The sequence below is a fragment of the Echinops telfairi genome, unplaced genomic scaffold (genome assembly GCF_000313985.2).
Source record: "Echinops telfairi isolate 266 unplaced genomic scaffold, ASM31398v2 ScPeMD7_7410;HRSCAF=8448, whole genome shotgun sequence".
NCBI classification, from domain to species: domain Eukaryota; kingdom Metazoa; phylum Chordata; class Mammalia; order Afrosoricida; family Tenrecidae; genus Echinops; species Echinops telfairi.
The window spans coordinates 20,405,480-20,422,085 of NW_022111310.1; the positions used below are offsets into that span (position 1 = coordinate 20,405,480).

At 48.6% G+C, this 16,606-nt stretch overlaps 2 protein-coding genes across 5 annotated transcripts in view; one reads left to right on the forward strand and one right to left on the reverse strand.

The window, feature by feature from the left end:
- TRIM32 (tripartite motif containing 32) overlaps positions 1 to 12,897 on the forward strand; it is a 13,132-nt gene extending 235 nt beyond the window's left edge. For 2 of the 4 annotated variants that reach the window (XM_045296570.1, XM_004712550.2), the window contains exon 2: positions 9,848 to 12,897. In XM_045296570.1, coding sequence (XP_045152505.1) covers positions 9,934 to 11,895 — 1,962 coding nt within the window. In that variant the 5' untranslated portion in view covers positions 9,848 to 9,933 and the 3' untranslated portion in view covers positions 11,896 to 12,897. Of the gene's footprint in view, positions 1 to 46; positions 85 to 6,153; positions 6,340 to 9,847 lie in introns of those variants that run through there. The other 2 variants (XM_045296568.1, XM_045296569.1) reach the window with 2 other exon arrangements.
- Positions 1 to 16,606, reverse strand: part of ASTN2 (astrotactin 2) — a 1,157,183-nt gene that overhangs the window by 296,750 nt on the left and 843,827 nt on the right. The gene's annotated exons all lie outside the window — the stretch shown is intronic.

Genomic DNA, 16,606 nt, shown 5'->3' on the forward strand with positions numbered 1-16,606 from the left:
CGACGATTTCGGAGGAGAAGCGGCGCCACGGGCGAGGGCGGGGGTGAGGACATCTGTGGAGCTCCACCGTTCAGGAGGTTTGAGGTAATGTGGGGGCCCTGAGCGGAGACGGGTGCAGCATCTGGCAGGTGTGGGGGTCTTGGGGAGATCTCGGAAATAAAAGAGGGCTTTGGGGGGCCTGGGTGAGATTGAGCTTGCAGAATCTTACGGAATCTGAGGGTATCTTGAGACGCTAGGCATTTGGGTGGAGGGGGGTCGGGGGCAAAAGATCGGAGATCGGAAGCAGCAGGGTCTGGGGCAATCCTTAATAGGAGTAGGATCTGGGGGAAATTGAGGGAGTAGGTGGGTGCGGTAGGTTCTAGCAGGGATCAATGGGAAACAGCATCTTGCTGGGGTGGGGTGGGGGGACAACCTGAGGAGATCTGCCTTGGATTTGAAAGCAACGCATGACCTGGAATGGGTGAATGAGGAAGGAGCGAGGTTGGAGAATGGCACCGTGCCTATGGAATACAGGGACCCCAGGCTAACAGGCTATAAGATTGGGAGAAGACAGGGATCTTAGATTGGGATGGGGTGGTTGGAAGGAAGTTGGAGTGCAGGCCTGAAAGCTTCCCAGATTTGGAAGCAGGGGTTATGGGCCTTTTATCAGGAACTAGGAATGCACGAGTGAAGAATTGGTGAAGGTTGCAATGTCAGAGGGTTTGAAACGGGACTTGGAAAGGATTGAACAGCTTGCAGGATCGAAGGACCCTGAATAGGCTTGTGGGTTGGCAATTTAGGCTGCTAAAGAGATTTTCCTGAAATCTTTATAAGGCGGGCAGGAGGAGTTTGGGCACCTGAAGGGCCTGCAAGTCACATGGAACCATCTGTGCATGTATGCAGAGTCCAGGGGCTTAGGAATGAAGTCAGAGATCTGGACTTAGGAAGATGCATGCCGTTTCCCTCAGAGGGACAGACTCTCACTTAGCAAAGATCCTGAGGCTAGTGTGGTGCTCTTGCTAACACCTCAAGCCACCAGAAGGCCAGCTGAAAGTACGGCTGTGACCTTAGTGAACAAAGGAAAGATAAAGCAGATAACTTCTGAAGGTCATCTTTTTAGGTCCCCTCCCTCTTTGATGATATTTCTCCTTGAGGCTGGAGCTACTAGCAGATACTCCTTAGTGTGAGTGAAGTCCATCGGAATGAGTGGAACATTATCTCAGCCTTACTTTATTCCAGTCATCAGTTAAATAAGTAGACTGGAAACATATATACATATAGCCCATTAGCCCAAAGAGTCTGTGAGTGAGATGTCTGGACGAGGGGAAGGGCAAGAAAAAGCGGTTTGTAGTTGAGTATTTCATCCATTGCCAGGCTCTCCAAGCTGGCTTCTCAGCCACGGGCAGTTTTGTCTCACAGGGGCACATTTGGCTCAGTCTGGAGATGTTTTTTGGCTGTCAATTGGGGCTTGAGAGCAAGAGACCGGGGATGTTACCAAAGTTACAATGCATTGGACAACCCCCAGAACAAAGACTTACCCAGCTAAAAATGCCTTAAGTGCCACACAGTTGAAGAAGCCCTCCTTGGAGTCATGCCCTAGGTTCAATTCCTAGGTCTAGTCCTGGTTGAGTGATCTTGAGTGAGCTGCTGACTGCCTTTGCCTTGGCTTTTCATCTGTAGGACGGGGTTCACGAGGACCCGCCTCATGGGATTATTTTGCAGATTCAGTGACGGGAGTCAGGGTGCCAAGGGAGTGGTTCATCGCAATGAATACTTTATACATTTGGCTATTTATCACTTTTCTATTCACTTCATTTTCCTAATGTTCACTTTTTCACTGTTTCCAAAGCAAGTCCTTTGAAGTGGCTCTATTATTATCCAACTTTACATACTAGAAAACTAGCACTTCGAAAAGGGAAGTGGCTTGACTAGACCTCCGAGCTGAGAATGAAGTCATTTAGGTTCATATCCACATCTCTCACTGCCTGTTTCCTCTTTTCATGATTGTTTTTTTGTTTTGTTTTTTGGTGGGAGCCCTGGTGGTATAGTGAGTTACATGTTGGACTGCTAACTGCGAGGTCAGTTGTTCAAAGCCATGAATCACTCCTTAGGAGAAAGATGAGGCTCTCTGCTCCCAGTAAAGACTTGGAGCCTCAAAAACCCACGGGGGCAGTTCCACTCTGTCCTATGATTCCATACCGACTCATTGGTAAATGAGATTAATCTTATTATCTCAGTCTATTCCCCACTAAAGGAAAGAGGACTGCCCTATGGGTATCAGGGAATGTCAGCCATAACCCTGAGAGGGGGTATATCTATATAACTGGGGTAGGGAGTAACCCTGGACTTTGTTCTTGCTTTGTTACTAGACCAGAAACAAGTGGTTGGATAAAGGGAGGAGCTTAGTTTAGGCAGGGTGAGGTGTGTGACACTAGGGGACTAGGCATTTCACAGCAGGGACTGAAACTGAAGGCAATCAAACTTGGAAGGAGAATAATTATAATTACGGTTCTGAAGGCTCTCTTGGCTGCTTCCCTCGGGACAGAATAGCCACATCGGCTCTCTCAGCTCGGGCTGAGCTACAGCACTGCTGCAGCCAGATCAGCAGTAGCTGGGTTGGGTACCGAGGCAAGACATTTAGTGGAGTAACTCATCCTCCCCTAAGGAAAACATGCAAGGAGAATTGAATTGGCCTGGGCACCAGAGGCCTGAAGTCGGGAATCTTTACTTGGCTGCTCCTTTACTGTGTGACCTTGCAGGAACAATCGCCCTGTCTGCCTGGCAAAGCTGGGAATGAGAACCTAGGTCTGACTCCAAAGTTGTACTAGCTTTTACAACTCTGGGAGCCATCCGTATGTCTATATCTGGAAAGTGGTTGCTAGCCAGACATAAGAAAATTACAAGGCAGTCCATGCCCAGCTCCTATGACGCTTGTGCCCATTGGGAGAAGAGTTAGATTTAAGAATCATCCCCAAGTGCCTTTACCAACCTCTGCCACATCAGCCAGGGAACCAGACAACAGATCTTTTGAGTCTGGATGGTTTTATGGCTTGGAGTCAACACACTACGATTTGATAGCCCCCTCCCTTTCTACCCCCAATTCAACTACTTACTGAAACTTTGCACAGGTTCTCCTCTCTGAGCCTCTCGCTTATAGAGAAGCTAGCCTGTGCAGCTACCATGAGAGGGGAGCTCATGTATAAAAGGTGCCGAGCACTCACAAATGGCTGTTACTTACCGAGAACAAGGCCATGGTGGAAGGGAGCGGCACTGTTTTGTCAGATTTCATTGACCCTAGAATTCCTACCCCACCATTTGTCCATTTCCCAGGATCCTTTCATGAAAACAGCATGACTGGGTGAGCCCGTGTTAACTGCACAGCAAGGAATTGCAGGAGTGATGAGAGGATTTGGAGGTGCCCCACAAGGAGGCTGCTGGTTTTCCCACTGGCCTGTATTCTCTGCCACCCGCTGTTTGTGGAATATGCAAGGCACCCTTCCTAGCTCCTTCATTCTAGAGAAAGACAGAGACCGCTGCTGTACAAGCACTTTCCTTGCAAACCCTCCTGGTTGTTTTATGTATCCCATATGGGATATACAGTTTAGGGTCATGCTTGTTCAGGCCCCTACTTCTTGAGTGTTAGCTTTTCTTCAGGAGCCTTAAGTGCCCTGCATATTCTATATTGCACCAGAATCCTCTCCTCCACACGGGGCTGGTGAGTGTCAAGTGGTGACCACACCAACTTCCTGAAAATGAGTCTTATTGGCCACCCCCAGAGAATGGCTACAGATGGCATGGTGATGGTTATGTGCTTGATTAGCAGTCCCTGAATTGCAGGAAATATAAATAGTTTTGAAAGCCAGTGTGAAAGGAGATGTGATAAACCTTCCAAAAAAGGAAGAGGGGGTGGGAAAAAAAAAAGATAACAAACAGTGCAGCAAGGAGAGTGTGCTAATAGTAGGAGAGCCCTTTATGTCCTGTGAAAAGAAGCCTAGTACTATTTTATGTGTTTTCTACATTTCCGGTGACTAGCTCTTCTTATATAGGCTTTTCACTCAAAATTATATCCCTATTCCCTTTTATAGCACCCAACACATAGGTGCTCAGTCTGTATTTTCTTAATTGCTTAATTGAGGTTCTTTAGTTTTGCTCATGGTTTGGGTCCCCAGCATGATATGCTATGAATATGAGAAAGAAGCTAGCCCTAGAGAATGACCCCATGGTGGGAACTGAAACATGGGATGACGAATGATGAAGAATTTGAAACTTGGTCTCGGGGAGGAGATGAGCCAGTCAGGATGCGATGTAACAATGCTGAGAAATACAACCTTCCTCTAGTTCCTAAAGGTTTCCTCCCCGCTCCCACTATCATGACTCGAATTCTGTCTTGCGAGACTGGCTAGACCAGAGGAGGTACACTGGTACAGATAGGAACTGAAAATACAGGGAATCCAGGATGGATGAGCCCTATAGGACCAGTGGTGTGAGTGGCAAAACAGGGAGGGCAAAGGGAGAATGGGTAAGAAAGAGGGAACCGATTACATGGAACTGTGTGTGACCTCCTCCCTGGGGGACAGACAACCGAAAAGTGGATGAAGGGAGAAGTCGGACAGGGCAAGATACGACAAAATACCCATTTATAAACAATCAAGGGCTCATGTGGGAGGGAGGAACGGGGAGGGAGGGGAAAAATGAGGACCTAATGTCGGGGGTTTAAATGGAGAGAAAATGTTTTGAGAAATGATGTACAAATACGCTTTACACAATTGATGTGTGTATGGATTGGGATAACAGTTGTATGAGCCCCTAATAAAATGCTTAAAAAAAATAAATAAATAATAGAATCTTAAAAAAAAAAAAAGAATTTGAAACTTAGATTATCGCTAGTGCTTTGCTTCTTAGATAGGGACAACAACCTCCAGGGACAGCTCAGGATTTTCATTACTGAAATGTATATATCTGATGTGGAGTCCTGGTGGTGCAGCCAGTCAAGCATTTGACAGCTAAACTCAGGTAGGATCAGTTGTTCAGACTCACCAACTAGCTGTTTTGCATGAGAAAGATGAGGCTGTCTACACCTATGAAGCTTTAAGGCCTCGAAAACCCTATGGAGACGTTGTACTCAGACCTGTAGGGTCTCTAGGAGTCGGAATCCGTTTGGTGGCAGTGGGTTTTGACTGGCTTTTTTGGTAACTGTCTGGCACAGTTGGCTCATTGAGAGGTGCCTTCCTTCCTTTTCAGAGGCTGGGTCTTGGAGTAGCTGCTGGGACTACTGCTGCTACCACCACTATGATTATTCTTGCGACTTAAAGCTATTACTTACTGCACCGCTCATTGTTCCTGGCTCATTACTGTGCTTATGCTTTATGCACATAATCTCATCAGATTTTTATAATCACTGTGTGAGGGAGGTGCGACTGTAAGGCTCCTGTTCATGGATTAGCAAACACAGAACAGAAGTTGTGAAGTCGCTTTCCCAACCTTGCACAGTAAGTGCTAGGGGAGGGACTCAAATCCAAAAAGCCCAAGGCCTATATTTTCAGTCTTAGTTCTGTGATAGGATTTATGAGGTCTGGGTTTCTTTCTCTTGATCCCAGTTTCCTCATCTGTGCAATGGGGAGATTGACTTGCGATCGCTTCTTAGCCAATTATTCCATATTTAGTGCCTCCTAGACTGAGCTGCAGCTGCTAGTTCTTGTAGTAAGAGACATTCTGGGTCCCCTTGCCCTTCAGGGTTTATTTAGCGTCTTCAGTCACATCCCTCCAAAGCTGACCGGTCCTTTCATTGATCGTTACGTACTTGTATGCTCTGGAAGGAAAGGCTGTTCACGGCATTTATCCCTAGTGAACACAGCAGCCTTTTTATAAATGAAAAACAAACAACCCCCCGTGACAGGTTTAGAGAATTAGCTTGCCTACGATCCCACAACTAGTAAAACTCTGAAACCAGTTCTGTCTGAATCGTTAGGGTTTGGTTTGCACTACCTCTCTCTGGCTAATTTCACAGACTGGAAAAATCTGTGGTGCCCAATACTGGCTGATCAGGCTGGAGTACAAGTAGAGAGCCTGAGCGTGGTGTGCGGGTGGACCTAGCTTCAGGAGTAGATCCACCTGTGGAATTGAAGAGCTGAGCTGGTCTCAGGGGCGTGCAGTATTGACCACTAGATCAAAGGGATGGGAGTAGGGTTGGACTGAAGTCAGGAAATTAGGTGGGAGGGCAGGGGTTGAGTGTATGAAGTGTGCCACAGGAACTAAGCTCAGGGGACCAGGAAGATCATGCCATAGCATGTAAGGAGCACATTCTGCCAATAGCAAATTGGGCAGCTAGCAGGAAACAAGCAACTTGAAAGAGCTGGGATGGTAAGATCATTCTTTTTTTCTGTCTAGTCTTTTTAGGGAAACTTTGGTCAAATTGAGTTTGTATGCAGGTCATTCACCAATACCAGTGGTGCCCTTCGGAGCAGAGAGGCTGTATCTGTCGTGTAGCTCCGATTCAGGCTGGGGCCTTGCAGGAAGCATGTTCCAGGCCTGGGAAATGGCAGAAGTGGCTGTGGTTTTTCTCTGCCTGCGTCTGTCTTGGGGCCTGACGTTTTAGTGATGGTTCCCTGGCACAACGTGGCAGCTTCAGGGCAGGACTTTGTGGCATTTTCCTTCGTCTCAGAGCTGGTGGGGTTACATACAGCTGAGATAATAATTTGGGGTATGGATGTGGGCACAGTAAATTCTTTTTTTTTTTTTTTAAGTGGATGGCTTAGACAAGGAGGCAAGAAGCTTTTGAACTGAAGGAGGTGGGATGATTTTCCAGAAAGCCGAATTTTCTGGTATTTTTACAAGTTGGCAGCCTTGTTTACTTAGATGCTCTGCAGTGCCAGCGTTGAGAAGAACAGATGTCTCTGTGCATTGTAAGGTAACATACTGTTGGTCCAACACCAAACAGGGGCCTCAGTTGGTGTCTCAGATGATGGAAGAGAAAGCTGAAACTATTGGTTTAGATTTGACATTGTGCACACGGATTTTGAGTGAGGTTTCTGTCAGTATTTTTATACCATTGCCTCCAGCCCGTGGGGGTTTAAGAGTTGTGAGTACACGTTCACATCTTCCCCAGAGACTCCGTATTTTCATAACATGTGGTAATATTTGTTACTTCACTGAGACATGGGTTTGTGTCGTGATGGCTTCTTGCAAGGCTAGGGTGGGAGTGTGCCACCGAGCTAATGAATCATGGGAACCCAGCCATAGCAGCTGACTCTCAGAACAATATCATTGCTCCCTTCTTCTTTGTCCAGAAAGTGATATGTAAAAAAGAGCACTTCTCAGAGGATAGTCTAAGGAGCACTATCTAATTAGTGGTAAGTGACAATTGAAAAACCAAACAAACAACAGCTGTACATAATGTTGGGTCGAGCAAAGTTAAAGCTAGCTGTATTGCAAGTTTGCTGACAACTTTGCTATTACGATCTTGTATTATTTTGAAGAGAGAAACTGACATTTGCCATTTTCTCCAACCTATTTGACCAAAGCAGAAGCCCATGCAAGCAGCGAGGGAGGACTGAGCGTAGGTTAACTATGCATGTCTGCTGTTGAGTGTTTTCGAGATTGCACGTTCTTGGGTGTGAGGAGGGCTGAGTTGACCCCTGTGCCTCACCTTGCTATCCCTGGCCATTCTAATCTGGGGTATACTTTGACAGTGACATAGGGTTGCAGAACACCGAGGTCCTTTGTGGCTCTAACTCACAGGTGTGGTAGAGCCAGCCCTAAGGGAGCAATGTCCGGAGTGCATAGGGATTGGGCTGGGTTAGGGTATTCCAGCTGTGCACTGAGTCAAGCAGGCGGTGCCCTAGGCTAAATCTAATGTCGTGATAAAACACTACCAGGTTTTAAATCATCTTCGCTCTTCCCCTGTCTCCTCCCTCCCACCAGCCCACTCAGCTTTCAAATCTTACTGATTGCACTTGTGGAGTAATATCCAAAGGCTTCTCCTTTCCGTTTCCACGACCTGCTCCCTAGTTCAGGCTGCACATTATGCCTCCTACATGATTTTGTAGTAGCTTCCAATCTAGTTTCTCTGATTTTTTTTTTTATCCCCTCATATTTTCTAGTATGGCGGTTCCCTGTCATAAAATATTCACTGCCTCACCGGGCCCTTCAGAATGAAGTTCAGAACTCATTTGGGCTCTGAAGATGTTTTATAATCATTCCCTCGTTTTCCGTTCCTAATTTGTTACTCTTTCCCTCTTGTATACTCCAAACAGTTTGACTTGGGAACTAGAGAAGAGAGCTAGAATTAACTGACTTTTCTGCTGCTGAATCAAATGTTAGCATTCTGAACCCCACGTACATTATCCCACTTTATCTTTACATCAGCCCCATGAAAGTGAGGGTTTTCTTCTCTTCCTGATGCCATGCATTTCTTGCTCTTTGCCCTGTTTCCAGTCTGTGAAAAGTCTTGCCCTCTGCCTGGGACAATGACATAGTGCTGCAGAGCACCTTCTCCCGTCTCTCCACCTTTCTGTATGCTCTCTTGACCCACAGCAAATGCCATCTCCCTCCAAAAAGCCTGTCTGCCTTCAAATTAGAATGTCACGCTCCGTGTTCATCCAGCGTAGTTAATTCTATTTCATGTGTGATAACAACTTTCTCCTTTGGCAATTATTTATTCACATGTCTGTGCTCAAGTTTGAGCATATGAAGGTCAGGACTTGTGTCCTGAAAACTTCTGAATACCCAGTCAACTTGGGTGGATGTAGGTAGAATAGATGAACACACACACGCGCACACACACACATTTTCTAATCTAATGCATTGTTGATCACTTACAATTATCATAGCTTCCTGTTGCTCAGGATATAGGCTCCCGAATAAGCCAACATAAACCCCTAGACCTCCATGGTTTTACTTATGCAGCTTCCTTTGCCTACAATGCCTTTGTCCCTTACTGTCTTTCCCTCTTTTTCAAGAGAGCTCAAGTGTCTCCATTTCTCCGATGCCTTTCCCACTTCTGCTTGGCAGTTAGTTACTCCATCGCTTGATTGTACCCCCGCTATTGCTAATCTTTTTCTATAGGTGATTTTTCTGTGCTTCCAATAACACCTGTAAGCTTTCAAACACAGTGAAAATAAGTGCTAACATTTATTGCAAGCACACTACGTGGTAAGTGCACCATACTCTTCACACCCTCTAACATAGTTTTGCCCAAAATAATACGTGTTATTTTTTATTTTTTTGCACTGTATAATGCCTCCATCCCCATTGGTTTCTGTGTGTGTTATATGCACAGGCACCCTATATGTTAAAAATGCAGTAGTCCATACAGCACCCATATAAAATAGCTATCATTACTGTTTCTATTTTCCAGATGGGTAATGAGGAATCAGGGCTCTGGGAAGTTTAGCCTCCTTCCCTAAAGTCACACAACTAAGGAAGTGTCTGACAGATGCCTGGTTCTAGAACCGGAACCCAGACACACTGTGCAGTGTCTGTTCTGCTCTGTTTCCCTGTGAGTCTCCAGCATGTAGCATACAGTCTTACATGGGATCACGTCATTTTTGACTCAGCGACCCACATGACAGTCGAACTGCCTGCAGTCTACCCAATTGTGACCATCACTGAAGTAGATTTGTCAGGGCTTTCTCCCGTGGAACCGCTGGGTGGGTTTGAACTGCCAACCTTTGAACTTTTGGGCTAGCATTTAACAGCTTTAGCCACTTGCTCCACCAAAACTCCTTTAACACATAGTAGGCCTCAGAAAATACTTGTTAAACAACAGGCTGATTGAAGGAAAGATAAAAATGCTTTTTAGTGACTTAATTCTTAGGCAGTAGGAAATGAATAATGACCTACTGCTTTTTTTTTTCTCCGCCCCCTGTAGCGGGGATTGGACCCCTGGGGCATGAAGACAAGTGCTCAGCTGTTCTGTTCCTGGCTGTTTGGGCAGGACCCTTCCAAGGCAGAGTCATGGCAGCAGCGGCAGCCTCTCACTTGAACCTGGACGCCCTCCGGGAGGTGCTGGAATGCCCCATCTGCATGGAGTCCTTCTCTGAGGAGCAGCTGCGGCCCAAGCTGCTGCACTGTGGCCACACCATCTGCCGCCAGTGTCTGGAGAAGCTGCTGGCCAGCAGCATTAATGGCGTCCGCTGTCCCTTTTGCAGCAAGATCACCCGCATCACCAGCCTGACCCAGCTGACGGACAACCTCACAGTACTGAAGATCATCGACACAGCCGGACTCAGTGAGGCCGTGGGGCTGCTCATGTGCCGGGCGTGTGGGCGGCGGCTGCCCCGGCAGTTCTGCCAGACCTGCGGTGTGGTGCTGTGCGAGGCTTGCCGCGAGGCTGACCACCAGCCCCCCGGCCACTGCACGCTCCTTGTGAAGGAGGCAGCCGAGGAGCGGCGCCGGGACTTTGGCGAGAAGTTGACCCGCTTGCGGGAGCTGATGGGGGAGCTGCAGCGGCGGAAGGTCGCCTTGGAAGGTGTCTCCAAGGACCTGCAGGCGAGGTATAAAGCGGTTCTCCAGGAGTACGGGCACGAGGAGCGCAGAGTCCAGGAGGAGCTGGCCCGCTCCCGGAAGTTCTTCACAGGCTCCTTGGCCGAGGTCGAGAAGTCCAACAGTCAAGTGGTGGAGGAGCAGAGTTACCTGCTGAACATTGCCGAAGTGCAGGCCGTGTCTCGCTGTGACTACTTCCTGGCCAAGATCAAGCAGGCCGACGTGGCCCTGCTGGAGGAAACAGCTGACGAGGAGGAGCCAGAGCTCACTGCCAACCTGCCCCGGGAGCTTACCCTGCAGGACGTGGAGCTCCTCAAGGTAGGCCATGTCGGCCCCCTCCAAATTGGGCAGGCTGTGAAGAAGCCCCGCACAGTCAACATGGAGGATTCCTGGGCCATGGAGGCTGCGGCCTCTGCGGCCTCCCCCTCGGTTACATTCCGTGAGATGGACATGAGCCCCGAGGAGGTGGTGACCAGCCCACGGTCCTCCCCTGCTAAGCAGCGGGGCCCCGAGACGGCCTCCGGGATCCAGCAGTGTCTCTTTCTCAAGAAGATGGGCGCCAAAGGCAACACACCAGGCATGTTCAACCTTCCCGTCAGCCTCTACGTGACCAGCCAAGGAGAGGTGCTGGTTGCTGACCGAGGCAACTACCGTATACAGGTCTTCACCCGCAAGGGCTTCCTGAAGGAGATCCGTCGCAGCCCCAGCGGCATCGACAGCTTCGTGCTGAGTTTCCTTGGGGCCGATCTGCCCAATCTCACGCCTCTCTCGGTGGCCATGAACTGCCACGGGCTGATTGGTGTGACCGACAGCTATGACAACTCCCTGAAGGTATACACTTTGGATGGCCACTGCGTAGCCTGTCACCGGAGCCAGCTGAGCAAGCCCTGGGGCATCACGGCCCTGCCGTCGGGCCAGTTTGTGGTGACTGATGTGGAAGGCGGGAAGCTCTGGTGCTTCACTGTCGACCGAGGAGCCGGGGTCGTCAAGTACAGCTGCCTGTGCAGTGCGGTGCGGCCCAAGTTCGTCACCTGTGATGCCGAGGGCACCGTCTACTTCACCCAGGGCCTGGGCCTCAACCTGGAGAACCGGCAGAACGAGCACCACCTCGAGGGCGGCTTCTCCATCGGCTCTGTGGGCCCTGATGGGCAGCTCGGCCGCCAGATCAGCCACTTCTTCTCGGAGAACGAGGATTTCCGCTGTATTGCTGGCATGTGTGTGGACGCCCGCGGGGACCTCATTGTGGCCGACAGTAGCCGCAAGGAAATTCTCCACTTTCCCAAGGGTGGGGGCTACAGTGTCCTTATCCGAGAGGGCCTCACCTGTCCAGTGGGCATTGCCCTCACTCCGAAGGGGCAGCTGCTGGTCTTGGACTGTTGGGACCACTGCATCAAGATCTACAGCTACCACCTGCGGAGATACTCAACGCCATAGCAGAGAAACAGCGCAGCCAGCTTCCCTCCCTTGTGCTGGGTGGTGGTTGGTGGTGTAGAGTAGGCGCAGTGTGTACCCTGATCCCAGCTGCTTGGTCCTAGAGTTTTAGAAGCACTGCCTTTTCCTGTTCTTCCTCCTTGTGTTGACAGATGCATTTTCCCACTGGGACACACAACTTGGTTAGCTGAAATTCCATTAGATGTCGAGCACCTCTGAAGCTTCCATAGGGAGAGCCACTTTGGCCTTTTTTATAGATAGAGATGTTCCCGAGTGTTGATCCCTTGCTGTTGTCCCTCTCTTTTGGCTTGATGTCTCTGACCTGTTCCCTGCTTCTTACAACTTGCTTCACCTTTGATATACCCGCACCCCCCACCCCCAGCCTGCACTCCCTGTGCATGCCCCAGTGGAATCCTCTCCACTGACATTTCAGGCACCATTCCCCTTGGCGTGGTGCCTCTGGTCTGATCACCTTAGCCAGTGTGAACGCTCGATCACACAGTGCCGCCATGTGAGATCAACAGCCCTTGAGGGAAGGAAGCAATGCTGCTTGGCTGGGGGATTCGGGCCACCTGGATTGTCCTAATTGTAGATGTGCCAGAAAACAGACTGACCCTAGTTGGTTAACGCTTAAGGCTTCTGCTGGGAAAGAGCTTGCCTTGTAAAGGAGCGTGGGGATTGGAATTAGGTCAAAGATCAGAAAAATGGGAGTAAGCAAACATGAACGTGAATGTAGTCAGTGAACCCTCTCGGGGGGAGGGGGGGTGTCTCTGGGCACATCCTTTTCATACTACCTCTCTCCACTGACCTGTGCTAAGACTGTACATACAGATCAGGGCCAGCAGCGTGGGGCAGTGGACACATCTCATTTTCAGTACTAAAGCCAACAGAACAAAGCAGTTGGGCTTCACTCTGTATTTTCTCCAAGTGAGTATATTTGCGGTTGAGGGTGGGGTGCTATTTCCATTCTCCTTCACATTAAAGAATTGATGACTTTCTTCTCAACTGGTGTCTGTGCTTTTTGATTAAGTAGTGGATTTGAGGGGGAGAGGGAGAGCTTTTGTACTGTGCCATTTTGCTTCAGTATTTCCATGCTGCATTCTTTGATGGTGTAACCAACACAAGGATCCCCTCCAGTCAAAACCCAGCCCAGAGCACCAAGGTTCAAAGGTAATCCAGAGGGAAGATTCAGAGTCCATTTCATACCTGGTCTTAAAATAAGCCTTGGCTATCTGTTTTTTTAGAATTGCAGTTGAGAAAAGGAAGTGGCAAGCTTGTGGGTGAAAGAATTTGTGAGTGGTTTCTTGGGCCTTGGTGCTGACTGAGCCACATGGCTAGCTTGTTAGCTGCAAGGGTTCCGGCAGCCTAGGGTGCTGTGCTCCCTGGCTTTCAGAGGAACAAGTTATTGGGCTGTGCCACTCAGTAAACCGTGTGTGTGTCTGTGTGCGTGCACACTTCTGTTGTAACAGCTGCCAAACCATAGGAAACGGGCACTTAAGGTGATCTTGAGCAAGTTTATCTAACTTTTCACCTGCAGAAAATCCTGTGCTTTAAATATGAAATTGCGTCTCATTTTCAAAGATGGTGCAGTGAAGAGGAAATTGAACCTATTAAAAGTGCATCACGAATGACTCCCCGTATTGTGAAAGCCACTTTATCTGTGGGGCACTGGGCAGCAGGGGCTCTGTGTCTGGTCAGCCAGTTGGGGTGGCTGAGGGCCTTGGTACTTAGTTTGCAGTGGAGGGAGGAGAATACTGCTTTGTGTTGGCTGGAGATGGGTGAGGCCATGGCTCCTCCAGCTGCCAGTGCCCCAAGTGTCACTCAGCATTTCTGTCTGTCTCCATCTGAACCATACTTGGGTTCTGGCTCTCCAGTATGGAGCATAACCCCAAGAAATAAATTTACTCAAAACATTTTTGTCTTTTCTTTTTTTTTTAAAGCAGCGTATACCCTTAATCCAATAAAGTCTTCCATGAAAGTGGAACATGTAAAATAAAAAACAAACATTTACTTTGGTGGAAGCAAGTTTGTGTGCCCTGTCTCCTCACTTGCTAACGTGTGGCACCACCGCACAACCCTGGCGAGGCTGCCCAGCACGTGCTGCTAACCACTGGATTAATGTTGCTCATACCGCACGCACCCCGCCTCGCGCCTCAAGGCCTGGAGCAAGTCATGGAACCCCTCTGAGCCTGAATGTCCTCATGGCAAATGAGCAGTATGACCCCTGTCTGCTGAAGCAGGTCCAGAAGGGAGCTTACTTAGAGCTGTGGCAAACCTGGCTCCGTTGGTGTTTGGTGTTCAATAAGTGTAACCTTTCTAAATTGGTCAGAATGCTTGCTGATGGGAGGTGGTCCCTTGACCAAAAGAGTGGCCGATTGACAATCAAAATCTCCCTTTTTTCTGCTGCTGCCCCTGCCCGCAGGTCTTCAAGTAAACCGTATCCTCTCTTTCTGTGTACTGTCTACCCATTCAGTATTCATTACGGCTTCAGTCGTTTTGTGTTGTGATTCTCGATGCCCCTGGGTTTCTGCCACTCTGCTCTATAGAAGACTGACTAATCTTTAGCAACGGTGCCTGGCAGATTGTCCTCAGGTGGCAGTGGTTCCCCTCCCTAACCCTCTCACGATTGGGTTTTGATCCTTTGGACCAAAAGGGAATTCCAAGACAGGCCGTCGAGTAAGGAAAACAAACGACTGACTAGTCAAAGCCTCTACTGCCTTTTACTATTAGGGGCTTCAAAACATTTGTGAAAACGTTCAGTTTCGCTTCTTTTTCCACAAGCTTTTTGAGACTCCCTTGTTATACTGTCTAAAAGACCGGAGCCGTGAGTGAGATGGACCGTTTCATTTCATGCAGCATACGTTCAGTCAGTATTTATGAAGCGCCTACTGTGGGTCAGGCAATAGGCCAGGATACAGACTTAGGATAAATGACAAGGTGGCTGCTTGCTCATAAACTGCCTCATCCTTTCTTAACACAAAGCATTTGACATACAGTTTTCTCTTGCCCTGGACTCCTTTGGAGGCCAAGTGAGTGACCGTGAGGGTCTGTCCCGGAGATGGTCAGCAGAGGGACACTCCGTTATTCCAGTCAGGATAAACCTGGCTGGAGTCTACAGTGTTCCTGTGGGCTTAAGTTGTACTTTTAATCTAATGCTAATTAACGGCCTCTTCAAAGTGGCGGGTTAGCCAGCTCTGTGGGAAGGGAAGGGAAGGGAAGGGAGAGCACAGCAGTGTCAGGCCCTGTGCTGTGCTTTGAACCTGACTGGGAGGTTAATTTGCACTCAGGACCCATTGCCCCTCAGGGGGAGGTCAGAACAAATTACAGATAGGAAACCTCGGTGCCTGCAGGCATTTTACAAGCAGAGCAGCTGCGAGGTAGGAAGCTGTTGAGCAAAATAGACACTTAAGACTGCAGACCTACAGCTTTATCTTGTCGATAGTATTAATATTCATGAGCCTCTGGGCAAGTCTGGAGTTAGCGGAGGCAGGTAAGGGCCTGGCAGTGTGTTCAACTGAGAAGGTCACTGGGCTGACCAAATCATAGCTCTACCTCTTCACTGCTGGCGTGACCTCACGGGATCAGTACCTTTGTGCCTCAGTTTCCTTATCTATAAAACAGGAGGTTGGGCTACCCATTAAAATCCATTCTCAATTCATGATTCAAATTAACGTGAAAAAAAAAGCTACAATGGTGCTGAATCTGCTCTCCCAGGTTTTGACACATTCTGTATCATGTCAGTATAGTGCGTTTGCATGAGAGTGGTAGAAAGAAGCTACCCTTTAGAATGACCTCCACTGTTTGTCCCAATGCTCACTCTGCGTCTGTTATTGTGACTAGGGTCGCTTACTAGCCATTGTCACCCTATAGAGCTGTAGTTTCCTTTATGTGCTGAAGGCTGTGGTGAGAACTAGAAATACGAAATGCAATGATACATGGAAAAGTAACAATTAGAAATTGAGTTGCGCTGGAGGGGACAAAGGCTTCATTCACTTCCTGGGGAGTAGAGGCAGATCCTTCCGGGATCTACACTCAGGGCGTTGGTGATGCCACAGCACAGACTGCTCACGTGCAAACTTAAAAAGGCTACTGGAGAGGATTCGCTGGAAGGGTAGACATTCACCATGTTCCTACTGGGAAAGTCCACCCAGCCTACCTAAAGGCTAGTTATGTGATCAACATAGGTCTTAGGATGGCATCTTGGCGAAACGGAATCAAAGTATCAAAATATGTGTGTGTATGCCTTATACATGTTACCAGGACAGTCCAGTCGCTGAAAAAAAAGGGCATCATGCTTGATAAAATGGTGGGTCCGTGAAAAGGAGGAAGACTCCCTGAGTTAGACTGACAGTGGCAGCTGCAATGGGATCTAACATAAGACTTGTGAGGATGGTATAGGACTGAGCACTATGGCTTCCTGTTGCACACAGGGTTTCTGAGTAGGAACCCGAAATAGTTTTATTGTGCCAACTAGGCCCATAGGAATATGTGGGTTGAGTTTAATCAGGTTGAAGCTTGATTGAAGGACAACCTAGATAAATGCTTTCTGAGATGAGCATCCTGCCTCTTTACCCGGTGATTGGACCAGTGTGCTTCTAGTTCTTCACCTCAAAGTGTGTGCTGCACTACCTGTGAGCCAAGCCAACCCGTGGATCCTGCCATTGCTAGAGCTCAAGATCCCATGGGGCCTTCTTGGCTCCCACTCTACAGACTG